The sequence below is a fragment of the Alligator sinensis genome, unplaced genomic scaffold, assembly GCF_000455745.1.
Source record: "Alligator sinensis unplaced genomic scaffold, ASM45574v1 scaffold185_1, whole genome shotgun sequence".
In the NCBI taxonomy this organism is placed as follows: Eukaryota; Metazoa; Chordata; order Crocodylia; family Alligatoridae; genus Alligator; species Alligator sinensis.
Window position 1 is genome coordinate 290,962 of NW_005842649.1, and position 27,473 is coordinate 318,434.

Consider the following 27,473-nt stretch of genomic DNA (forward strand, 5'->3'; position numbering starts at 1 on the left):
AAAAGATCAGGATATGACATGATTGGTTGGCGCTATGTGGGGTGCATGGGAGGCAGAGCCCCAAAATGTGAAGATCGATAGAAGGATCGAAGGAAGGGACCAGGCGGGACAGAACATGCCTCTTCCTCCCTACTAATCATGTTTATTTCAGCAAAGTCATGGCATGTGAGAACCACTGAAGACCGTCAGGAACCTGTCTCCATCATTGACTATCCCTCCTGCAGACAACGGCCACATCCGATAGACCGGCACGCACCAGGTGCTCTGGTGAATGGCATGGTTGCTTACATAAACCTAGTGAGTTTTTCTCATTAACAAACTCAGGAAGTTTTTTGTTTGTTGCAAGGTAGTTGTGTACTTAAACAATAATTAAGTTTTTTTTAGAAAACACAAACATCGTGGTATGATGGTAGCCCCGCACCAACGCCTGAGAACCCTCAGCATGCCAACCCAAATGTGCATTTGCTGCCACACCATTCCAGTCCTCAGGAGTTCTGAGTGGTTACCACAAGGGAAGCCTGAAGCAACAAATGGCTATAGGATTTCTTGCACAAAGGATTAAGGCATGCCCACACACAAAGCTGAGTGAATAATTTGGAGGACATTCTGGTCATTCAGAAGCAATGATGTATACTGAAGTAAAAGTGGGCTGTTCTATGAATATGCCTATTGCATTCCATCTATTACACAACAGTTACTGGGCAGCATCTCACATAAACTTCCCTCCCAACATAGCCTAAGCAAATCTGATAAAGAATTGGCTTACTAAAAAACAAAACAGGATGCAATTAAGATTTAGTATATGTTTTAGCAACTTAAAAGTAAAACTTACAGGGAAGTGGCAGCTTGCAAGAAGCGATTCTTAAAGACAGGAAATTCAGAGTAGATTTAATTTTAGAACAAGCCCAAATGCTTGAAAATCTGGAAATTCACAGTTAAGGTGAATGTCTTGCATGTGTTACATGAATTCTGCCCCCAAAATAAAATTCTAAGAATATTTACTTTAGTGATTGACAAAACTATTTACCTGACAGTATTTGCTACAGTGATAAATTGAGTAGCTTAGAAGTGTGTGCAAGGTGGAATGGTGAAAACGTAGAATCATAGAAATTAAGGGCTGGTAGGGACCTCGAAAGATCATCAAGTCCAACCCCCCTGCTCTGGGCAGGAATACTGCTGAGATCAAATGATTCCAGCAAGGTGTCTGTCCAGTCTCCTCTTGAAGACTTCCAAGGTTAGGGACTTCACCACCTCCTTGGGAATTAAAGGCCTTTGGAGAGCAGTATAGCAGAGCACACGGCACACTTGGGTTTTTTCACTCCTTCCTTATATTTGCAGGTAATAAAGGCAACCTCAGCCACTTGCTCCTGCTTTTCTTTGGAAGTGCAATTAAGCTAAGGTTAGCTCTGCGTCTCTCAATAAACTAGTTTAAATAGACTCACAGCATTAATCTTAGGTTCATATCAGCTAAACTTTGATCCTCTGTACAAATTGTGATGAGGTGACTCCAGCAAACTAAGATTAAGATATTCTTTCCCTGTTTTAGAAGGGATGCTAAAAAGAGGTTTATAAAGGAAAATGAGTTGCTGATTTAACTAGCCCTAATCCAATCTGTAATCTAAACTACTACTTCACTATAATACAGTCTGTTTAAAGAGAAACCTGGGTCAAATTTCATTTTATAATTCTTCTAGAAATCAAGCCAATCAAGTAGACTACGTTCCATATTATTGAGAAGGGATAACGTGTGCATTAAAATGGTTAATGTTAACTTTACATATATAAGATTTAATACACAGATTTAAAAAGCCTCACCAGATTAGCAATTTATTTCAATAATTTTAATTTGGAATACACGCAATTTACAAGCCAATCGTTACTGCCAATTCAGCAAAATCAACATGGGATTTGAAAGTGTGGCTAAGTTTTTTCTTTCTTGTTCAGAATCTCCAGTAATAAAGTATTAGGGCCTCAAATTATGCCTCTGCAACTTCATTGTCTTCACATTATGCCCAAGGTGATTCAGTGCAAATGTAGTTTCTTTAATGGGTTTAGCACAGGTGTAAGTGATTGGAATTTAATAAACAGTACCGTTAATGAGGCGCAGAGTGGAATATAATTCACAGCCCTGCAAGACTAACATGAGTAAAACAACTGTGTTTTACCCCCAAAGTGAAAGAGAAAAATGTGAATATATACTACAAGCAGACATGTTGAGTGAGCATAAATTGCTTTTCTGAATAGTGTTGTACTTCAGTATGGATTCAGCCCAGCAATATCTTAACTAGATTTGATTGAAAAAGCAGTAAAGGTTTCACCATGTCTTATAAAGCAGATATTGTTATGAAGTTTGCATGAAATTTTTAAAGCTTGAAAATATTTCGCCAGCTCTAGTTATAAATTTTTTTTCAGATGATTATGACCAGTGGCTTGAAGTTGCAGCAAAATAGGTTTAGATTGAATATGAAGAAAAACTTCTTCACTATAGGAACAACAACTTCTTTACTGTTAGAACAACAAAAACTTCTTCACTGTTAGGAGTAGACTGCCTAGGGAAGTTGTGGACTCTTCATCACTGGAGGTGTTCAGGAAAAAGCTGGACAGCCAGTGGTTGGGGATGATATAGATGTAGCCATGCCTGTGCTTTACTATGGATATTTCCCTTGCTTCCGAGGTTTGCTGGTTGCCCTAGCTCCCCCTTTCTGCTACATGTGTCAAGGTGTTTTTGAGCCTTCCTCAGAGGCATTGAATATTGGCTACACTGGTATGTGCCAGTACTCCTGCTGGGACTTAAAGCCAAAGGTTCCTGGCTAGAGGGTCTTACCCCTCTGATCAAGGTCATCAGACTGATTGCCATATTTGGGGTGCAGACTGTGGGGGGTTTTACCTTCCTTTGTAGTGGGGTGCATGGCCCTTCACCATGTCCATCTCTTGAACATATAAATCTTTTATAGAAGCAGGATGTGGGCTACTGTAGTCCCCTTGCTTTACCTGTGACAGGTTAGGGTGTTAGGTTTTGTGTTGTGGCAGGATTGACTGTAGTTTTTCAAGAGGTTAGATTATGGATTTGTATAGGATGGTTTGGATAGGGGATGGCTTGCCTCAGGCAGGAGATTGGACTAGATGACCTCTGGAGGTCGCTTCCAGTCCTACTCTTCTATGATTCAGTGCTTCTGTGAGTTTTCAGGTGAACCCTGGTTTATTTTTTGAGAGTCTAGAGAGAGCTGAATGGAGTCAAAATTACTGTTGTGTTTTTTCCCTATACATGTTCTCTCCCTCAGAATTTGGGAGTCATCCAGGAAGTGGTTTAGCTACTAGTACAGTGGTACCTCAGGTTTGTTGGAGCACAGCTCTGACTATTTCCTGTCTGTTGGGTGTTCTTGGAGCATATCAGGATCTGTGTTAGTGAGCTAGTAAGAGACAGTATGAAATAGTTATGCTAGCTTTATGCCACCTGGTTCTTCCCTTATGCAGGGGAATTCCCACCCAGAACCAAAAGGACTTGCTTAGAAAGGGTAAGTTTGCTGTTTAGTAGATCTAATGATTCAAGCTGCGGGGGTAATAGACCATACCTCTTTGCTGGGGTAACAAAATTGAGGCTTGGTGAAAATGCTTTAATTGTTAATTTAGCTACTCAAACATCCTGTCATTAAGTCAGATTGCCACTGTTAGTTTTCCTGGTCTGTCACGTTCTCAAATAGGAGAATTGTAACGCCATACAGAAAGAATTGATACCTTGAGGAATGAGATTAAATTAAGTAATAAAGCTGGTAAATCACATGCTTAGGAGCTAACAAAAATAATTTAATCTATAAACCAGAGACTTCTCAGTACGGAAGTGGTAGAAGAGAAGGACCTAGGTCAATTAGCCATAGATTGTCTGAGTCACCAATGTGATGTGGATAACAAAGAGAGAGAAATGTAAACCTAGGTTGTATCAGGTAAGGGGTTTCAAGTACAACTAGGGATTTGTTAATGCCATTGTTCAAGGTACTAGTGCATCCTTTTCTAGATGTAATTTGACTTATGTTCAAGAAAAACAAATTTGGATGTGAAAAGTGGCAGAGAAGGACTGTGTGGACCATTAGGGACATTAGAAGCTTAGTTGTTTTAGCTGAGCAAACTGTAGGCCAATTGCTCTTCATAAATGCACCCAGGAAGACAGAAGAATCACTTAAGCCAAAGACCAGTATTACACAAAGGGCTTCTACAGATGTGCAGGGAGCCTGTTCCGACATGCTGGAAATCCAGTGCGTTGGAGCAGACTCAATTAATTGAAATGGAAATTGATGCACTCTGGTAGCCTTCCGCGTCACGTTTATCAGCATCCGCATTTGTCCCCACGCAGAAAAATGGCAGGGGGGTGCTTTGAAATACAACATGATCAATGAGCTTTCATCCAAAGTGCCTCACCCTCATTTTTTTACTGCGGGGATGCTGATAAAAAGTGACACACAGGTGCTTTTAATTAGTGCACCTCGCTGATTAAACTGCCCAGTGCCATGTCCCAAGCCATGTGTAAACATGCCCCAACTGACTAGGAATTAAAATGTTTTAGTTGTAAGAGGAATAAAATTCTGGAATAATTTTTTGAAGGTTGCTCCACGAGCAGTGGGTGCGAAGGGAAGGTGACTGGAGCACTCTGCAACAAGGAAGTCCCTATCAGGTTTGCAGGGTAGTAACACAGAAGGTAAATATAACTTTATAAATCTAAACAAAAGAATGGCTTTTGCTACCCATCTTTTTCAAATTACTCCCGTCAGTCTTTTCTGAAATCAGCACTCATGGTCTTCCTCAAAAACAAATCATAACCAAGTCCCTGATTGTATTATGTAATTAACATAAAGATGCACTTGATTTCCTCCACTGGCTTTCTGCTGATCCAACCCATGTTTCAGTACTCATGTCTGACCTACAAAAGCTGGCTCCTCCAGAGAGGTAGATCGCATGTTTGAAAGAGCCACCTGGATACCACGTGAAGAACTGCTGCAGTACAGAAGAAAAACACCCACAAATCGCACACCGCTGGTTATGACGTATCACCCATCCCTTGAACCTGTACGGAAAATCCTCAAAAAATTGCAACCCATATTAGAAAGAGACCCTATTCTTAAAAAGATCTTCCCAGAGCCACCCATCCTAGCCTTCAGACAAGCACCGAACCTCGCCAACCTCATCACCAGAAGCAAACTTCCTCAAGCCCAGAACAGAAATGCAAAACCTGCCAACACATCTCCACCACCCCCACTATTACTACACCCCACAACAGAGCCATCAGCATCCCTGGATCTTACAGCTGCACCTCCAAAAATGTAATATATCACATCCAATGCACCAAATGCCCTGATGGAAGATATGTAGGAGAGACCAAACAACAACTGCGCACCAGAATGAACGCACACCGGAAATCTATCAAACACAGAAACACTCAATTACCGGTGGGGGCACATTTCTCACAGGAGGGCCACTCTCTCTCCAATCTCTCAGTCCTGATCTTCAAGGGAAACTTACACAACACTTCCCAGAGACGAGCCTATGAGCTCCATTTCATCAACCTGCTGGATACTAGAGATCGTGGACTAAACATAGACATTGGATTTTTCATACATTATAATCTGCCTGGCAACTGATTCCCCAGCCCAGCCCAGCCCCTGGCTTCTTTACTTTTCATTCCATCCAGGAAGAGCACACACCAACTGCTGAAACTTCCTTAGCCTGACGAAGGGTTTTTGAACCCGAAAGCTTGCTTAATAACTATTCTCCAACCATTTGGGTTAGTGGTCTGTTACATTTGTTAAATGATAATTTTCCTTTTTTAATGCTTTGAGGCATCAGTTGTATAGGGACATCTGGGCATAGATATACCTTAATACAAATAATGAGTAAAAGGGGGTAATATTCAGATTGTGCATTAGTTTTTTTATTTTAATGTTTATATAGGATTTTTTTTCCAGCCATCCATAATGATTTTTTTAAATTGCAACAATGATGATGAGTAAGGTGCTAACTTTTTGTGTACGTGAAGTTTATTGCTACCAAGCTTTGTGATTGGTCCTTATTTTATTGTCCACTGCTAGCCCAAAGCACTGAGTCATTTCTGTCTCCTGCTATAAATATAATTTATTTATATAGATATACACAACGGCAAAAAAAATATCTTCCCATGGATGGTGGAAGGTAACAAGATAATCACTTCAGCAATGATCCTCTGATGTCATTGTGGGAGTCCAGTAAAAGCAGATTATCTGTGACCCAGATAAAATAATTAGAAATTACTTGGACACTTACAAATAATGGATCTACTAATCTCATTTTCAAAGTTAAAAAAGGGTCTGTCTCTCAACATAATGTTACCAGATGTTTCAGCTGAGCCATAGCCTTTGTAGAGACTAATCTGAACCCTAATTTTGAAGGATTACCTTTGTTGTTGTTTTATTTAAAATACAAAACAGGATGTGTTATCATTTTTCCATATGTTCTTAGAAATTATTTTTGGCAATGGTTTTTTTGCAATTTTCCACTGCAGTCCAGAAGTCACCTGCCTTTCCAGTGTCTTGTGTGTGTGTGTGCATATGATCTATAACAGTACACCTAAAAATAGCTTAGTAGTGGCTGTAGAACCAAAGTAAACAGTAAATAAGTATGTCTGTGTACTGCACATAACATACCTATTATATATGTATAGACACTTGTGTATGTATATACACACACACACACACTCCTACATATATAGGTATGTATATGTGTTTTTGTGTGTATGTGTGTATATATATGTATGTATAGGGGCCATTTAATTTGGTTCTACAGTCACTACTAAGCTATTTTGGGATGAACTGTTGCAGATTTTGTTAATACTGTGTGATAAACACTTTACAAAGTGCAGAGGCTTAGTTTCTTACTTCGAGTGACAGAGACTATTCATTTGATTAATGCTACCTGGGTTTCCTGTTTAATTGTTTAGATGGTGTGTAGTCATATGCCAGTATAATTGAGCATCAAAACCAGAGGGCTATGGCAGAAATATATTTTTTCCTGCTTTTACTGTAGGGATGGCTGGAACAGGAAACAGTTTAGCAGTTGGTGTTGAGCAGCCTGATCCATTGTACAGTGTGGTACCTTGACCAGCCATCTAACTTGTCCTGTATAGGCATTTTAATATGACCATATACATGAATTATTAGATTGAGTTCTGGTGCAGTATTTCTCTATTTAATATTCTTAGCAGTGAGCATTTTAAAGTAACTTTTCAAACAAAACTCGGTTTTTATATTGCATTAGAATATTAATTTCTGTTGTACAAGGAAATGAAAGGAAAATTAATTAATCCAAATTAATGTAATATCCTTGTCCCTGTTGAGCCCTTTTAAAACTTACTGAGCTTGTATTTAGAAGGGTGATGATATATTTTACAATACATTATACTAAAAATTCAAACTGAAAAATTAAATATACCACTTAAATTTTGTCTATATTTTTAAAGAAACAGAACAGCTAAAATGTGAGGGGGGGTTGCTGTTTTGTTAATGTCATGGAAAAGTTATGTCAAAATGTTCCACCCTTTGCAGTTATGGTCTGTTAAAAATGTACGTAAAACATATTCTTATGTTAGTATCAATTCATGAATGATACATCTCTGACTAAAATGCTTTCTGTCTTGACAAATAAGTATTTCCCTATAATTAAAAAGATTTGTAATCACACGTTTAATTAGATAATCTATTCAATACTGTTTTGATTACTTAAATAATGAGGGCTTTACCTGTTTGTTTTTTTCGAACGTACTAGAAATGTAGTCGAAGGACTATTAATCCTCATAATTAAGTGTAGCAAAGCAACAATAAGAATGTGTGTGGGAAATCAATGTTCTGAGACAATTGTTGCCTGCACCTGGATATAAGATACAAATAACAATATGAATAGTATACGTGCATGTAATTTGTGTATCCAGATTCACTCCAGATCATAATTGAAAATAAAAAATTATTAGGAAATATAATTAAACTTTACTTTGCCTGTCTTTTTCTATCCTTCTTACACCCCCCCCCTTTTCTGTCTCTGCTCCCTGATATCCAAATGTATGAAAATGATCATTAGACAACTGCATGAAGCTCTAAAAATTAAATAGTTAGAGATACTGGGCCTTGAAGGGAGTTGCTAGTTTACATATGAGCTCTCTTTTTAAGTGACTCTTCTCTTATCCTTGTTGATTTCTTAAAACATATATGTGGAATATGTTTAGCATCGTACTGATTTTAGAAGTTTATATGGAAAAAAATGAATAATGCCACTATTCTCCCTCAGTAATGCTGCATATTAAAATATAATTAATACATTTAACAAGTTTTGCACATTGGGTATCTCTGAATTTTGTAAAATGGTACTTATCCTCTGCATGGGAATAAACAGAGGAATTAGAGTACTCCTTCTTTGGGCATTGCTCTCGGAAGTATTTTATGTCTGAGATGATTAGATTTTTTTTCCTCCAAATGCAAAAGTAAATAAAATTGAAAGGCTAAAATACTTAGCCAAATGACTGAGGCAAATGTGTCATCTTAAAGGGCTGAGGATTTTTGGAATGCTGTTTCACTGTCAAATGCACACATGAGGCCATGTAAAAAGCAGCTTTTCTGGGAGTATGTAGTCAGATTTTTTTGCTAAACTTTGTTTTCTACGTGGTCTTTGTACTGAAGAGATACTGGTGAGGATTAAGGGGAATGATGCATATCTGATGTGTCATTTGTTTATGTACTTATCTGCCGTAAAATACTATACATTTGGAAATTGAATACACAGTAGATCTTGATCTTCTTGCATTACCTTCTGGTATTTATTGTGAATTCCTAATTTTTTTGTCAGATGCTTTATTTTCATAATCACGCTTGTTAGGTATCTGACAAATTGGCCAGGTTATGGAAAAACTGCCAGAATCAGTTTAGATAAAGGCATGGAGGCCTGGAAGAAAGTGGAATTATTTCCCCAGAGCCTAATAATGTAGCTTATTTTTTCATTTTGCACGCACAAAGAAATCCTCAGTCAAATAAAGTCAGAAAAACAATTAAACTGAGACCAGATTAGTTTTATAGTTTGTAACCCATAGCCTCAAAGTTATTGGAATAATCACATTTAGCCATTTGGAATTCTGTATTTAAAAATAATATAATAAATTTGGCCACGGTAAAATTAAAATCAGATATGTAACCTGCATGCTGTATGGCCAGCCTTGCTTTCTGGGCAGAAGATATTATAGAATGTTAAAAAAGGAAAGAAAAAAAAGCATTCTTTACCATGAAATGTTTGTTACTGATATTCCACAAGGGGTTACCCTGTCATTTCTGCTTGAACCCTGAAAGGATGGTAGACAGATGAAAGACTCATGTTTTGTTCAAACACAAAAGGTGATCACTGTGGTCTCCTGCACTCTGAGATGAAAGCTATGGCTGCAAGTTCAGAAAGGCCTGTGAGGTTTCTCCTGCTTTCTCCTTAATTGCAGTCTCCCCCTTTATTACAGTGCATTGAGGTGTTGGACATGCTGTACTGTGCAGATATGGCATTAGAGTTTTATTCCATTATAATTCCAGTATGAAGTAGAGTTCTCTATTGATTAAGCATCATTTTAAACAACCACAGGAAAGTAATTGAACCAGAGATTTCTGCTCACTGCTTTGGAGTTAGTTCTGTGAATTACAAATTACTGTTTGTCCACTGGAAGACTCAGAGCCAAGGCAAAAATATTCCTTAACTATGTCTGTCCCATTATAAATTAGTTCATGGTGATTCTATACTATAGCACAATTTTTTAACTTGTGCATGAGATCTTTTGTAATGCTTTTCATTAAACAGGCTGTTATATTATTGTGTAGTGTCCTTAACAAGTATTCACCCAGGTGGGTTAATTTTACAAGTTCTGCCCAAGTTAGTCTGCAGGATTCACTCAGCTCTCATTAATAGCTTTCTGTCTCTCATAACAGTCTAAAGTCATTGAAGCACCTCATTTTATTTGGAGAGAGTGAGAAGCTGCTGTTGTAGATTTATTGTCAAAGTAATACAACACTCAGCATGTCTCCACCAGAGACTGAATGCATCACCTCTACTGTCCCCCTCATTTGTACTAAAATTATAACTGTCTGTGTCTTGTCTATCTATTTTCTTGAACTTCCTTTGCCTTTCACACTAATGTAATTTTAGATTCTTCTTTGTTTGGAGATCAAATTGACTGTTTCTGAATATATAGGGCACACCAATGGGAGAATAAATTGTACTTCCAAGAGGGACAAATGGTTTCTGTAGTACTGAGGTATAGCTTTTTGAGTCCATAAAATGCTCATTAGTAATGTTTTCCTCTGTGCATTTGTAATTCATTTGTCTTGAAGGTTACTATAACTATGCTGATGTGCACCCTGTAATCCTTTCAAATTATTGGTAACCTAATAACAGCTATAAACTTTACAAAGAAATGTACTAGCAGAATTATTTGGAAATTACCACAAAAACTGATGATTTTCAGGGTTCTGTTTGCTTTTAGTACCTCACCTTGACCTTTGGTGGAAACAACTAAAGCTCCATGGTTGGATAAAATGAAGTTAATGTTGAACAAAACCATGTTTGTTACATGTGTTTGTTAAATGTGTAATAAAAGTGTGAGAGTATTCTGACTTTCTCAAGATTTGTTAGTGAGTATCTTTGGCATTCGGTGGATATTAGTTGTTTTGCTCATTCTGTCTCTAAAATAACTTGAGATCAGTGGGAGCTGTTTGGTGATCATCATTTGAAAACTAAGTCACTTAGGGCTTGGTGACTCAGTTCATTCTAGTGCTGTGCTGAGATACATGAGCTTCTCTTGTTTAGAGCTCTTTACTATAAGCTCAGTTATCTCTGTATGGCCCTGCATTGTAGTGCATGAACATATCTTTACCCAGACTCCTAAATAGAGATTTAAAAGTCAAACTTTGCCCTTGTTTGACAGTATTGGCAGAATAAAATTCAACTTACTGTTTTCTTTTGTTTTATTTCAAGAGCTGTTGGAGCGTATTATTAATATTATTGTTATTAATTATAATAATGCAATAAAAAGCAATGGAAGCCAAAATTCTGTTTGGACACAAGGAAGAAATGATCACTGTCTGATAAATAGATCCAAAGAGGTTCTTTTCCTAAATACATTCTGTGATTCCTTAATGTGACATGGGCTTTTTGGTAAGTGATAAAATAAATTAAAAATCACTAGTTCAGTAAGGTTCTAGATTTTTTTTTTAACATCAGAGATCTGTCCTGGTGAAAAATTAAAATGCATCAAGATCTTTTCTGGCCTGTTCTCTCCCTACTCTCTAAAAAACAAAACAAAAGAAAAAACAAACAGACCAGACTCAGTGGCCTCAAATCAAATCCACAATATCTTCATTTGTTCTTTATCTTTTCAGCTGAACTTTGTTCCAGTTGAGATGCATAGCCTGTAGCCATGTCATCACCAGCTCAGTGGGGTCAGACTGGGTCAGCAGTTGTATAGTAGACTAGTGGGGAAAGCTTAGACACTGCAGGATGTGATATTGGTGGTAATTCAGCGGATGGCACTCTTTTCTCTAACGTGATAACTGAACCAATATTATGGTGTAGGCTGGAGGTGATTTAAGATGAGAGCTCTTTTGAATCATCTTTCAACAGAAACCTCTTTTGTTGTTATTGTTATAGTTCTCTTGGCCTTTGGTAAAGCAAAGAAATTACCTGACCCAACCGGTCACACTGTAACTTTGGAAACTTATGTTCTGCCTACTGATATTGCCTGCTATTCTGTCCTTTACATGTAGTAGTCTTTCCTTTCTGCACTTAAAGTGGACATGCAGTGTACTTTCACATTGTTATGCAATTGGTATCAGTAGTTACGCAGTTTACCTATCAGCCCCCAAAAGATGGCTAAAACAATTATTCTGTAGCAGAATCCACAAACTTTGTGAAATATCTAGCTGTTTTCTTGGTAAAAGCTGTTCAGTATAAGCAAGATCACTATGATATACACAGCTAAATAAGGTGTCGCTCCTCCACAGATGACCTCCTCTGCATGCTTGAGTCATAGTACTGAAACAATGCTGTCCTATTCATTTCCACAGCAACAGATTGTTAAGTCCCAAGTAAGTTTCTGACTTCACTGTAGTATCAAGCAGAATAGAAACTAGGATGAAACAAGAAACAGTTTATTCTTTCCACTCCTTCCCCTACCGGGCAGCGGAGAGGGCCGTGGTCAGCCTGGCCAACTTCCTGCTGGGCCAGGCCAAGATGGCCACCCTGAAGAGCTGGCGAAACCGGCTCGCCGGGACCGGGATGGTCGACGCCCTGCAGCTCTTCCGCCTGCTGGTGCGGGCCCAACGCGGTCCTGCGGCGGACGGTGCCCACCTTCGAGGAACGCTGGGCCCTCGAGGGGGTGCTCTGCCGAGTCGAGGTGGGGCGCCTGCTCCTCGCCCTGTAACACCCCTGGCTCCTCAAGCTGCGGCGATGCGTCCAGCAGGCCGAGGCCTTCGCCTTGTCTGCAGTCGGGTCGAGCCCTGAGGCCCCCCATGGGTATCCCCACTGGCAGAAATGTAAATATGTAAATAGTCCTTTGACTCGCTATGGTTTTTTAATCTAGAGTGTACGGGCAGGCCTTGCAGGCCATGAGCCCAGGCCTTGTCCGTGAGGCCCAGGTATCCGGGCGTACGTGTACATACTCTTTACTGTCTCCGAGTTGTCACCCTCCCTGGAATAAACGCCTCTTAAAAGTCAAAGTCTTTCTTTCTTTGTTTCTTTCTTTCTCTCTCTCCCTCTTTCCCACCCCCTCTCTGTCTCTTCCTCCCCCCCTCCCCCCCAATAATCAATTGCAAAAGAATTACAGAAAATCAGGGTAAAAACACATTTCCTTCAAGTCATGCTAGTATGCAAGTTTAGCAACTTAGGACTTACTGTGGTGCTCTGGCCTTCTTCCCAAGTAGTACTGAATTTTGTACTTTGGAAACTAGTACTTGTTCCAGTACTCAGCAGTGGGTCCAAATGTCCTGGGATATTAGTAAAAGGGGTTAAAGTCTTCCACCCTTAAGTCCACTGGTTCAAATTTGAATGATGTCAGCTCTGAGTAGGAAAACCATCTTAGTTTCAGGTGCCTGAGGAGCAAGGTTTGTTTGTTTGTTTTTTAAACCTTTTTCTTTCACCAGTCTGATTTCTGAGTTACTTGGGTTCCTGTGAAGTTTCACTTTCATAGAGGAAAGTAAATTGGTTCCCTTTCAAGTGACATAAATTTTAAATTGGCCCAGTTGCTTGGCAGCAAAACTGAGGGGCGGGGGAGGGAGGTAGCAGCAGGGGGAACTAGATATCTTAAGTTCAGTTGCCAGTACTTCTCAAGCAGATAAACTTCAAAGAGACTCTCCTTCTTTCCCATTCCCCCCAGCCTCACTCTCAGCTCTTCAGAGGTGTCTGAATTGCTTTACATTTTAAGTTCTTTAAAAAGTCTCTCATGAACAAGAGGCTAAGATTTCTTAGGGTAATATCTTTTATTGGACAAACTGCTTTGTTGGGTAGTTAGACAAAGTTTTTTGAATGCAAAACAATCCTGATCCACTCAGACCCGATGAAGTGAAATCATCCTCCTGACTACTTAAATTCATCTACCTGTTATTAGAAATAATGTCAGATCTGACGAATAATGTCTTGCATTCAGAAGCTTGTCTCTATTCCAACTATGCAGTTGGTCTAATAAAAGATATTATCATAAGAAATCCTTGCCTCTCACACAATTCCTGGACCATCATGGCTACATCACTTTAACACTCCCATATTAACAAGGTATTCACTGCTCCCAATTCAGTTGCTGTAGAGCTAAACAATATCAGGTATCCTTCCTAATGTTAGGGAAGGATGACCACCTGTTTTGACTGTCCTTCCAACTAAATTTTTAGTGTTTTTAATGTGGAAGACATTTTCCAACCTTTCCCCCCATAACTATCTTAACTCATTCTCTTAAGAAATAGTTTTTTGTGTGAGATTCAAAGTACCGGCTGAGCACCACCTGGGAATCAGTGCTGTGATGGGCACAGACAGCTCAGCCAGTCCGTGGATTCAGTCAAAAAGTCCAGTGGCATCAGTCAGTCAGAAAGTGTCTTAGGGCAATCAGTCTTCAAAATCACAAGTATTTGACTTACACATGTAAAAATATTTAGGTGTACCCTATACAAAGCTATACGGTATTAAAACACATACAAAATGCTATCTCTGTAACCTGGTGCCTAGCAAGTTAATAGGTTTACACAAAGGCTCAAAGTTTCAATGAATGTAAATTGATTATTTGTGGAGAAAGGGAAAACTGTCAGTCTCAACCACTATAGTTCCATCTTTGCTAAAAATGTTTTTTTATAACAGTTCTAGAAACTAGCAAATTGACCATCAAAAATGATGGGGGGGTGGGGGTGGTCAGGGATGGAGCGCCACCACCCACCACCCTGCACTGCTGCTGCCTCCTGGGGGGAGGCGGGAGGGGGGTGGAAGTTTGCACATGGCATTGCTGCTGCCACCTACCACCCCGTGCTGCCGCCTCTCTGCATCCAGCCACACGTCAAGCCCCACTCAGCCCCCCGCTCTGCGTCCGGCCCTGTGCCACAGCCCCCCTTGCATGGTCCCCCCTGCATGGGGTTGTGGGTGGCCACCGCCATCCACTGCCCCTCACTACCACCAACCACCCCCCACACCCCTGCTCCGCATCCAGCCCCATGCCACCCCTCCCCCTCCTCCCTGCTCTGCATCTGGCCCTGTGCTACCCATGTCCGCTCCCCCCTGCTCTGCATCTGCATGGCCTGCTCCGCTGGAGCCGCTCCCCACCTGTCATTCTTGACACAGCACTGGCTGGAGCCATGCCCCGCCAGGAGCCATGCCCCACAAAAGTGTTATGGACAGACAGACGAGATGGACTAAGCCATGTGTATGTGTGTGGTGGGACTTTTGTTTATTTAGTGGCTTTTATTTTGAAAGATCTCAAAGTGCAATTAAAACGCAAGCAACTAAAGGTTTACTAGTAACTTGAAAAGGAATTAAGGCAGGGATGGAAAAAATAGTTGCTCAAGCAAATGGAATTTTTGCAGGTGGTGGAATTAGAACGTGCTTCCATCAGCCTTTAGGTAGGAGACTTTGCCGCCTCAGCCGGAACAAAATTGGCTCTTGGCTTCTTTTAAGGTCATCCTTTTGTTTGGGTTATGGAGGCTTGGTATGTGTACCCCCTATTCCAAACATGGGAGGAAGGGGAAGGTTTATCTGTGGGCATCAGTGGTGTGGATAATGTTTATAAACTGTTCCTGCAGTGACCTCTGTCACTACCTAGCAGCAGTTCCCATCCATTTGTGAATAGGATCAGAATAGGATTGGGTTTTATGCTTTGCTATAGACAGTGTACTTTTTATCTTCTTTTTTTTAACACCTGAAAAGGAATTTTACCCAGTGGCTAGCTAAATTGGGTAATTCAGAGTAAGTTCATTTGCACCGTCCTCACAGTATTCAGGGAACTAGCTGAGTAGATCAGGAAGTTCAGTGTAAATTTTTGCTCTTTATCTTGTGGTAATTGTCCAGTGCAGGTACTCATTCAGTAGAGAGAGGTAGTTAGTGTTGTAGCCTGAAGTCAGGCAGAAGGCAGAGCAGAGTAGATCAACAGGTATTCATTGAGTAAGGGATTTGGATACTCTGATAGACTAGAATTAGAAATGGGCTCAAGGGAGGTTCCCTAAGGGAGCTGAGAAAAGTGGCTCCTAATACCTCATACATAGAAAGACCACCTCCTGTTTACCAATCCCCCTTAAAAGGGAGGGTGGTAAAAAGAAGTGGGAACAGTCAAGGACTGCACCGTATGATTTGTTGCTGGTTAGTGTTCCCAGATGAATTAATAAAGTTGTATCCTAATTAAACCATATCCCTTCTGTCCTGTCTTTCTTCCTGCATGGCTGAATCAATAGACAGGCCCTCAGTTTCATCCAAAAGCCAGTATATTTAATTTGACAGATGCATTCTGTACATGCCTAAATTAATCATTAACCAGAGGGACATATCAAACTGCCTTCAAAACAGAGACAAAAGCATGAAAAATATCATTTTTAAATAGTTATTGTTATGTTTTGGATCCAGTGATCCAAATTATTTTGGGACAATGAATCATGTTTATCCATTTAACAGCACTGTGCTGTTGCTGTAGTTTAAAATCCAAGTATAGTTAACTTATAGTATTTTTACTTTTGAAGTAAATGTTGAAATTGTGAAGAGATAAAAATGCTGTTGTTGATAATGTTTTAAAGTTGTTTGGAAATGCTCCAAGGTAAAATGATTAAATATTTTGTCATTTGAGGCAAATATTTAGAAAGTTAAGTGTGAATTAATTTTACCATAGGGGTTTGTCTTCACTGCAGAATAATTAAGACTTTTTAAATTCTAAAATAATCACCTTTAGTTACAGCAGTTACCTATAGAAGTTACCGAAACTCTTAATATACTCTTGGTGGCACTGTTCACATTACTATATGTGTGAAACTAGGTAATTAAAAGCTCCTTAATAGCATCTGCTTTTTAGAAGCATTTCTAGTCCTGGTAGTAACATTTTTCTAAATTGTGGTGGAAATTAATTTAGTCTCTGGTATTCTTTTCTGTCAGATCTCCACATTTGCTATAGAGGTGCCTTTTTAAAAGGGTGGCAAATGTGTGCTTTTCACAATAGTTTTCTTTGTACACATTATTTTAAAATGTCCTGTGTATAAATAGTGTTATTTTGGTTACTTTTAGCTATCATGTATGCCATCATAAAAAGCTGCACAATATAGTTGCATTGCATATTTGGAAGAGATAATTTAGCAGGCTGAGTAAACCTTTTCTGCAGGTAATTTTACAATGGTTTAATATTAGTATGGGGTACAATTCTATGTAATCCTACTGAATTGTCTTCAAAATAGTGTACTTTATGGGCTCAATTCCTTCTTGATTTACTTTTTAGAGGTAAAATTGTTGTTATTTAGGCATGTTAGGAAATATTTTCTAACAGTGTTTTCTTTTCCACAACAGGACACTACAAGTATAGAAAAAATGTCAAACTGTTGTGAAGAAATGTAAGTGCAATAAAATTCACTGACTTATTTGCTAAATAATCAAAAGGCAAACAATCTAAAACAGCGTGTGAAAGGAAACTGAAGACACTAGAATGGGTTTTTGCATGTCCTCTCTGTAGCAGTGAGTCAGTGGGGTTTTTTATGCTTGTTTTTAGACAAAATATCCCAAGATTATTCTTGTTTTCTGTCTGCCCAAAGCAAGCAAAACTATATTTTGTTTCAAAAGCGCAGATCAAAAGATACTTGCTACTGTGTTGTTGACACACATTTCATTGATCCTGAGGTCCTTCTCTGCTTCAAAAGTTGCCTTCAGTTGATTGACGACACCATTTTTGCTATCCAAAGTTAAGTCTCAGCTGCATGCCATAATGAAAGAAAGGCTGTATTTGTGATGCTGGGACACAATTCATCAGAGTCCAGTAATGGATCCCCAGCCAACCCGTATTGTTCTAACTGACTGAAGTGCACCATGGGAGTGCTGTCTTTCACTAATAATGCTGTCTTCTGTAGATCGAGCCCCCGAAAGCCATGGCAGCAGACCTTCTCAGAAGTTTTTGGCACTCGCTGGAAGATCCTGTGGTTTATTCCTTTCAGGCAGAGGCAACCACTGCGAGTTCCCTACCACTTTGCCAATCACGTCTAAACAGATGGATGGTGGGCACAGATGGGTCCTCCATGCTGGAAGTGCGTTACAGGTTTTATGATAATAGAACTATGACAGTCTTCAAGTCAATTAAAATCCACCCACCAATCTTAGACATCATAATGTGCCCCAGGCTTTATTTTAATAGTGGTCTTGATTCTGTTGTGGGATTAATACAAGTTCTTTGCTTAAGTTTATGGAATATTTACTTTCAAATTAGCTTTCCCACGGGATTTCTTTATTCTTTGAGGTTAATAACAAAAGCATAAATGACTGCAATACAGTCTTATTTAATTTTGTTTTGATACAGAATATTTTGATTCTTTTTTCCTTTTTGAATAAGAAACAAAAGTTTACAATATGAATCGAATCTAAACTAAAGGTCTTCGTTTGCATTTAGCTTTTTAATGTTTCTTTTAACAATAGATCTGTCAAAACAATGTGAAGGTTCTTTTTTCTGCCAATTGGTTTTTAAAATTCCCTAATGCCTTCTTTTATTTATGATGTATGATATTAATCATGCAGCACTACATTGCAAGAAGGTTAAATTCTAAACATAATCAGACTTCTTCCTAGATATTTTCCAGAAGTTTTTTATATGAAGCTAGAATTTGCACCTTATGATTTATCATCATTATTCTTGTTTCAGTGAAAGCTATTAAACACCTTAGGATAATATTCTGTTTTTTTCCTTCTCCCAAGATGTCCTCATAATTTGCAATAATTTCACATATTATCTGGATGGTGCAAATATTAGAATGCATACTTAAAAAAATACAGAATCGAGTAGTTGATATGATATACCAAGTAAAAATATACAGAGCAGTATGTAGTTACTAAAGTTCTATTTTACATTTTGTCACTACTGGAATTAGAATTACCTTTCAGGTGCTTATATGTAAATGGGTAGTGTGTATAAATATACTTTTAAGTATTACATGTAAATACTTATTTTACAGACAAGCACTATATTACCATGTACAGTGAGGTAGATGAACTGTTCTAATTGGGTACTGTGTTGGGGCATGAGATCATTTTGCTCTTGTTCTTGAATACAGGGGGGTCTTCTTTTTAGGAGTAGTTAACTAGAGAAGGTATCCTTCAGATCAGATCAAATGGTAAACTAATTTTTGTGGCTTATGGTTTTGTTACATACTTGTTTCTAGAGAGTCATCGGGTATTTGTGCATCTTGAATGTTTTGTGAATTTTCACGAAGAGAAATTTAATCTCTGACGTTTATCATTATTCATTTACAACATTTTTTGTCCAGTCTAAGAGAAGAAGTAGTACGTGTCCTAGATGACCCTCATTACAAATAACAGCAATCAGAGCAAACAAGACAGACTGAAAAGTATTTATCTGAATTACTGGCAAATGCATTAAAAGAGAATTTAAGTCAATTTATGAATGATTCACTTGCTAAAGAAGGCAAGGTTTATAATCTTTTAATAATAATGAATATGTTGAATAGCTTTTTAAAGATCTAAATGTGGTCCACCTGCCTTTTTTGGCAGAAAGATTAAAATAATCTCTTGGCAGTCATACAAGTCTCATTTTTAAAATGATTTGAATTTTGAAGGGCTGTTAAAAATAATATTTGAAACCAAACTGCATGTATTTTATTTTCTGTGGGTTTTTTTTAAAGGTGTGCAGTGCTTCCTTTCCTGGGATTTTTAGAATTCTGTTGAACTATTCCTTTCATATACTCGCATATTAAGCTGTAGTCCTTTGGCTGATATTTAAGCCAATTTTAAAATTATTAAAATATGATAAAAATGCTGATGTGGCATTTGAAGTTTACAAATGTCCACAATATAGAATAACTGCTACATCCTCTTTAAGGAAAGGGGAGTTGCCTGCTGTATCTTTAGTGAAAACTCTGGGGAAAAATTTGCAGGCATTCTTATTCTGTTGTGTAAATATTTAACAAATTTAGCAAAGAACAGCTCTATATAAATATAGTATGTATATATAAATTATATGTTAAGCTGCCCTGCTAATAAAGTATCTTAGTTTGCAGGTCATAAAACACTGAAGCCTTTCATTAAAGGACAGGATCAAGGCATTTAAATTACCTTGATTTACGCATTATGGGACATATAATTATTCTTTCTTACATATTTCTTTGAATTAGTTAGTATTGGGGGACCCAAAACTGCAGTATGTAATTGAATGGAATATAGGAACCTGTGTTGTAACCAGTCTATTCCAATATTGTAAACTACATATACACATACATTGAAATGATGAGAACAATAAATCTTATCATCTTTACAAGGAGAAAAATTAGCAATTAGCCTAAACCTAAGAATGTGGCTATGTTTCAATATTAAAGTAAAAAGTAAGAAATAATTTATCAACTAATCCTACAGTGACTGGAGCTTGAGAATAAATGTATGCTGAATGTAGTGTGTTTGTGTGTGTATTTAGGTACATATCTATAATTTATAGTTTCCAACTTGGCTGATTAGTAGGTGTTACTGACTTAAGTCTTTAGCCAATCAGGCTAAAGGTAAGGCTTACATATGGTCGTCACACATTCACTTGCAACAGTTGTAAATCATTGGGATGTTACTGAATCTATTAAAGTTAATGCATGTTAGGAGGTAACCCTCTCCTGAAAAGGAACAACTTTGTTACATTCAGTGGTGTCACAAACTCCTTGAATGTGTGTCTGCTTCCATTTTAACTGCATTTATAAGTGTTAAATTGGATATGTGACACTACCTATATGCTCATATCTTGGGAAGTATCATTCTCTCCCATTCCCAAAGTGCTGTCTTTTGGCCATGTCCTGTAATAACATTGGCTGTCCACTTGGGGAAGAGATGCTGTTCTGCTGCCCTGCCTTATAGATTGCTGAACCCTCATTCTCACACAGTAGTTATTTGTAGCAATAAGTGGTGGGAAATAGAAAGAACTACATTAAAAGAAAGAGTCTGTTTAGAAGAATCTGTTCTCGTGAATCTGGCATACATCCAATTTTTTTTTTTTTTTTTAAAGAAAAAACCCCCAAAATTTGAAGTACAGACATCTAGCAAATCCTTTGAATAGATCCATAATTTGTATTTTTGTATTTCTATGTCAAGCAAGGTTAAAACAGTTTGCTTAACTCAGTTCCAACTTTTCTTTCAAAAGCTTTTCTTTCAAAATTATGTGTTGTAAATAAAAAATAAAACTGTCAGAATTAGAGATACTTGCTTGAGAAAAACAAACTGTAGCTGAAGTATCAGATTTAAAATTTGTGTTTTATGAGAGACTCTCAGGCCTTGTCTGACTGCTTTGTGAGAATGATAATATCACAGTCTGTTGCTTCTAATGAGTTTTGGAGTCCAATTTGAGACATTTTAATTTTCAGGAAATACTGAATATCAACCCTCTTCACCGTATATAAAGTTGGGGGCCCAAAAACACTTAAAATTTGGCTCAAGCCCATTAGTATATTCACTAAATCAATGAGCTTGCAGTCAGGATTCCCCAGACCTGTTTTGTTCCATGGATGAGAGCTTTGTTAGGTTTAAGCATTGATGTTAGTCTTATCCCTATAATCTTAGACATGTTCTAGTTTCTACTTTTCAGACGATTTATCTGACCATCTAACCATTTTTGGTTTTTTGTTTGTTTTGTTTAGTTGTTTTAAAGTCCACATATAACAAACTTTATTAATGCTTTTATCTTTGATATAAATTCAACCCTGAACAAATTTGTAGGTGATACCACAACTGGCGAGGTAACACATACAAAGGGGGCAAAACCACTTTTAAAAGTAAGTTAGAGAGATTAAAGCAGTACTGGATACTAGCTGTTGCTTTATTCCTTGCTATCCTCCCCCCTACGTCTTTTTGTCCTTTGACACTGATCATTTCTGAAGACTAATTGATTTTGCTAAGCTTTGTTTCACAAGGTTTGTGAACGCACACAATCCTGAAGGATCTCATGTTAGTAATAACTATAAGCATCTTTATTGACTTCTGTAGATATTGGCTATAAGAAAATAGTATTTGCTGTATTGTACAAATGGAAATACAGGCCTTGAGGAGAGCATTTTGGAAACAGTCTGTTTCCTTTTCAGCTGCAGGATTTTGTGTTGAAGTGTTGTCATCAGAAGGGTTGGTAGTAAACTGGACAAGGAGTAGTTAACTAGAGAAGGTATCCTTCAGATCAGATCAAATGGTAAACCAATTTTGTGGCTTGTGGTTTTGTTACATACTTGTTTCTAGGGAGTCATCAGGTATTTGTGCATCTTGAATGTTTTGTGAATTTTCACAAAGAGAAATTTAATCTCTGAAGTTTCTCGTTATTCATTTACAAAGTTTTTTGTCCAGTCTAAGAGAAGAAGTAGCATGTGTCCTAGGTGACCCTCATTACAGTAAATTGTGGGATAATAATATCTTTTGGAAGGATTTCAGATTTTGGTAAAACATCTCATCTATCACTAGGGAACTTTTAAAATAAAAGCAAGATAGTTTGGGGGTTTTTTTTTCCTTGCTCATTGCCTGTCAGTAAATCTTCTACTCTTGCCATTTGAGCGAGTGAACTATACCTTAATGACTTCCTTTTCAGTATTGTTAAACTCAGTTCTGGTTGGCAGAGAAGTTGAAGTATTGTCACATTTACTCTCAGGTAGGACTCAGTAATAATGTAAGGCAGGCTAGTAAATTAACCTGGATGGACAGACAGGACTTGGACTAAATACTGCTTTGTATCTGGGTGCTCATAAATAGAAAATGGGGAGGGAAAGCAAGGCAGATGGGTCCAAAAGAATACACTGTTTCAACTTTATTAAATTGAGAGAAATAATAAGAATAGCACTATAGTTTGAACACTTGAAAAGCTCATTCTTTGATGCCTGGTTTCATTCATTTAGTAAGTAAGCGATACTTTTCATCATTAATGAGCAAACATTTATAGTATTTCGTATCATAGAAAACCACTGGATATATATATAAGCAACCTTGAATAACATTAGAAGTAGTAATATGGGATCTGAGGAGCACTAAGACAGAATTTGCTGTGCTAAAACAGTGTTTTATTGTAATGAAACACAAGTTGCTTAAATTACTTAACTGTAAATCTGAAAAAAATACTTTATGTAATTTTTTTAAGGTTTGTTCATAGTAAGATGCCAGTCTTTCTGGCAGCAGTATCACTAGTAGCTGGTTGTTGCTGCTTTATAGATTATATATGAGTTAAGTTGATTATGATTCTTATCTTTTTTTCTTTTCACCTCAGACATAATTTTGTTGCTACCCACAAATAAGATTAAACCGTAATAGGTATACCTGAAGATAAAACTGAATATTTTTAGTTCAAACTGACCCCTTAGATTTATTTTTCTTAATGAAAATAACATCCTACTCTTAGAAGAACGATATGCTGGTTTAACACATGGTGGAGTCTTGAGCTCCTGGGTATTAATAGTCATTCCATGTATACATGGCATATCCCACTGGTGATGGTACTACTTAAATTGTATTGTATGTACATTTTAAAATATTCCCAAATTAACACCTAAGTGTACTTCTGGGATTATCCAATACTGAAAGATAAGAGTTGCTTAAAATAGTATGAACAGTAATTAATGCCACTTTGCATCTCTCACCAATCCATCCTATTACTAGTTATCTGCAAGGGAATAATTGACTAATAAATTGTTTCATAGTGGCTTATAACATAGCATGTTCCTGCTCCATGTAGATTCCTGCCAATGAGCAAATAAGCATATTGATTTAATGTTCTCAGGACAAAGGTGTATTGTTTTATTTTGTCCTTCAAACCAGGTAGTACCAGTTTCTCCTCTTCTTCTACCACCAGTCTGTCAGATCCTATGCTACATTTTGTAGTGAAAGGTTTGCTGCCATTCCCAAGACAACTTGACTCTTAAGACAGCTTGACCGAACTGCAGCGACCTGTAGGCTCTCTTGAAATGGGGTAATTAGATGGGGTAATTAAAGACTTAACACAGGCCAGATGTCTCAAGGGCTATCCTTTCCCACTCCGGAGAAGGATGGCTTGATTGGAACTTACTTTTCCTCCTAAATCCAGATGGATGTAATTCTTCTGGGCCAGGCCCCTTCCTCTGAATAGGAGGGCTGCTCATTCTGCATATTTTGAGAACGCTGCTGAATTCTAATAGGTCTCTACTCAGTGTCCTTCCTGTATCTCCATTCTGGTGCCATGTTTACTTTTGCAGTGCCTAGAGATTCACTCCACTCTCCTGTTTTTCAGCCTGCTGCTTCAGATTTTGTATATGCCCTGCAGGTGGCAACAAAGCACAGGCCAGCCCGGTGATATCTAGTGGACATTGAAAGAGAATTTGAAGGGCCTTGGAAGCCAAAGGGCATAGATCCTCGTGCCTTAGTTTAGTCCTAGTATCAGTTCTGGATTGCTGAATAAGCTCAGCTAATTGATTTTTCTTACTGGGTACCTGTCTGTCAATCTAAACATTTTATTTAAGAAGGCAGTTGGAACTAGAACAATTCCCACATTTAATTTTTCAGATATTTCTCAGCCAACAGTGAAGGCAGTGGAAGTTGCGGGCATTCAGTATCCCTGAATATCGTGACACTGTTACTTTGTAGTCTTGCACTGTCTCTCTCTATTTTAGTCACTGTGACATTCAAAACAATATTTCAGTAACGAATCTAAGTGTACAGTGAAAAGAATGTGTAGGGTGTGAAATGAAGTATCTTTGCAGGGCATGCTTACATGTCTCCGTGTGAGGGACTAACACGTGATTTGATATTAAAGGATCAGAGTTATGTGGGCACACCCGGTTACAATATACTTAAGTTTATCCAAACAAAATCATTCCTTTTTTATTTTTGATAATGTTCTGGAACAGGAATTTTGCTAGTGTACTCAGGTCTGTCTCAGCTCTGCTCCCTCTCACCTTCATTGCTCGTTCACAGTCTCCCTAGCACGGACCAGCAATATTGAGAAGGTGTAACGGCAGACATGTTCACTTCTTACTGGCAAGAATAAAAGTCTCAGTGATGTGATGACTTGGGAATGTGTGCAGTAGATATGAGAGACTTTCTTTTTTTAAGCTTAATTTCTCCAGTTCCTTTTCTTTCAATAATTTGTGCTGGTGATGATAAATACACAGTTCTAGGTCTTGTGATTCAAAGCAAGGGGGTTAACTGCTTAAAATCTTGACATATTTTTAATCAATTGTTGTGCCTGTATAAGCAAACTTGAAGAAAATGTCTTACTTTTTTGTGGGTTCTGAACAAATACTGTTTCTCATGGCATAATAAACAGCAGAGATTTGCTGTATATTAAGCATTATTTTCTGTATGTATATAATATTTGTATTACTTTTAATTGGTAAGTGCCTGAAGCTAGTACTTCCTGACTTTTATGCAGAATCCTGGTGACTACTGCAGAAGCATTTAGTGACAGGAAATCCTGACCATTGTGTTAAGAATTTACTTTTGTTTGGTTCAGCTGGAAGAATTGTGTTCTTCCATACACATACTTTATAAATTTCAAACAGATCACTTTTTGGTAACAGATCTTAATCAGTTTTCAGCCTTTACTGATATAGTTGGTTTCTATTTGCTCATTATGGGTGACTTTGTAATGATACCAGATAGAGTGTGAGGGTTTTGCAGTTATATTGGATTACTGTAACATCATCCAGTTAATTTACAGGATAATTTAATAAACGGAATTTTTTAGAGTAAGGTAGGTAGTACAAATGTAAGTCACTTAGGCCTCTTCCTTTTCCTTTTCAGTAGCACAGTGTTGTAGATTTCTCTCATTTGTGTTATGCTTGATACACACTTGTCATCAGTCCTGTTCATCACAAGATGCATTTCAGTTTTGGGAATGGATTGGGATGGAGACAGAAGAGGAACTGGCTCCTAAAAGGCTGTAATTTTGTAAAACACATGCAACTGTTTTTTGCAAAATATTAAGATACTTTAAAAAAAATCTACTCCTTGGAAGAAATGGCAATTTGTATAGCTTTAATCAGTGGTACTGGGTTACTGTTTCCTTGGTCACTGTTTCTTTCCTTTCCCCCCTATTAAACAGAGCTTGATCTTTTTAGATGTGAAAATGGCAAGATACGCTTGCTGCTAAATTGCACAATGCATTAAGAAGCATTTACTTCAATTACTACAAATTAACAAATGCCTATTCAGAAAGGCACTAGGCAGAAAATCATGGCAAAACATGTTTAAACTTGTTCAGGGTCAAACCACTAGAAGTAATCTATATCCCTGTTGAATATAGATGTAATATTAGGCTTTGAAACTATTATGAAAACATAATGATGAAATTACTTCAGTCTGCACAGACTATAAATTATTTTGATAACTTAATTAAATTATTTGAAAATAAATATACTTATCAGAAGAGAGTATTACAGTTCTGTTCAAAGATGTTTGAAAACAGAATGAAGTGTAACAGATGCCTGATTTGTTTGTTGTTTATATCAAAATGTATTGTCATTGTAACCACTATACAGTAAATCAGGCACCTTATTTCTGTCATTTTTTGTGTGCATGTTGTTCAGGTTGAAAATAGTTAAGAGTGCAGAAACATACCAGGAGTTGTTGCTTGCCTTTATAAAGAAAAAGTAGGCATTTCTCTTGCATTTATGGATTAAGGTTAACTCTGAGCTGAACTAGTCTATATGGCAGGACCTCCAGGCCTTTGGGAGGATGGAGGCGACTGATGGAAGAAATGGTCCATTTTTATTGACTGCTGTTGGACAGGAGTTGGAGAACTGCTTTCAAAGTACAGAGCCCAATTCTGTCTTGCTGTGGTATGCCTTAATCCCATGCTGCATATTTTAAAAAGCATCATTCTCCAAACTCCTAATAAGTACAATGCAGCTGAGCATTTTAGACACATAGGGGTTGATCCGGCCAAAATGTGAGGATGCGCCTGCCCTTAAGCACTGAGCAGTCCCACTGAAGTCGGTCAGTGAGATTACGCAAGTACCTTACTGAACCAAGACGTAGTACTTAAAATCTACTTGGCTGCATCCAGTGCAACCTGATTAACTTCAGTTGAGTTGTACAGTTGTCTAACTGTAAGCATGATTTGGATCTAAAGTATACTGAGTTGCTCAAGTTAGGCAAAAGAGCTTTATGGCAGACTTTATGATGTGTATTAGGGCTGTGCAAAACAGCACTGTTTCACTTCGACTTCTGTTTTGCTGTTTCAGAGGGACAGTGTTGTGTTGTGTTGTGTTGTGTTGTTGTGTTTTGTTGTGTTTTGTTTTGTTTTGTTTTGTTTTGTTTTGAAGCACTGTTCCATGTAGTTTCATTGAAGCTGTTTCGACGTTTCACCCATAGGCTGTAATGGGGAATCATGAAAATGCCTATAACTTTGTCATTTCTTGCCTGATTCAGATGAACATTGCAGGGATGGTAGCCCTATCTGAGGGCATGAAGCCTGCCAAGTTTCAGAGAGATAGGTGGAGGGAAACTGCACCTCAAGCTGTTGACAAGCAAAATGTGTGTCACTTGCTGGTAGCGGCAGCCTCCTGTCATCCTGCATGCAGATCTGAGGACCTTCACGCCCTGGAGGGTTGTGGGGCTATGCCAGACTCCTCCCCGGGGTGTAGGCCCCTGGATCAGTGCTCAGGATGACAGGAGGCTGCTGCTGCCACCTACGACTGGTGCTGGGCATAGCCCGCACCCAGCACTGGAAGACTGCTGCGGCCACTGGCCACAGAGCTCAAGCCTAGTGACGGGGGGGGGGGGGGGGGCGCCACGGCGCG

At 38.2% G+C, this 27,473-nt stretch overlaps 1 protein-coding gene across 14 annotated transcripts in view; it reads left to right on the top strand.

Annotated features, from left to right (window-relative positions):
* ZDHHC21 (zinc finger DHHC-type containing 21) overlaps positions 1-27,473 on the top strand; it is an 81,504-nt gene that overhangs the window by 44,624 nt on the left and 9,407 nt on the right. For 6 of the 14 annotated variants that reach the window (XM_006033660.3, XM_025215538.1, XM_025215537.1 and 3 more), the window contains 2 exons: positions 17,047-17,090; positions 17,601-26,975. In XM_006033660.3, coding sequence (XP_006033722.1) covers positions 17,047-17,090; positions 17,601-17,733 — 177 coding nt within the window. In that variant the 3' untranslated portion in view covers positions 17,734-26,975. Of the gene's footprint in view, positions 1-4,596; positions 5,034-12,101; positions 12,350-17,046; positions 17,091-17,600; positions 26,976-27,473 lie in introns of those variants that run through there. The other 8 variants (XR_003096235.1, XM_025215539.1, XR_003096236.1 and 5 more) reach the window with 8 other exon arrangements.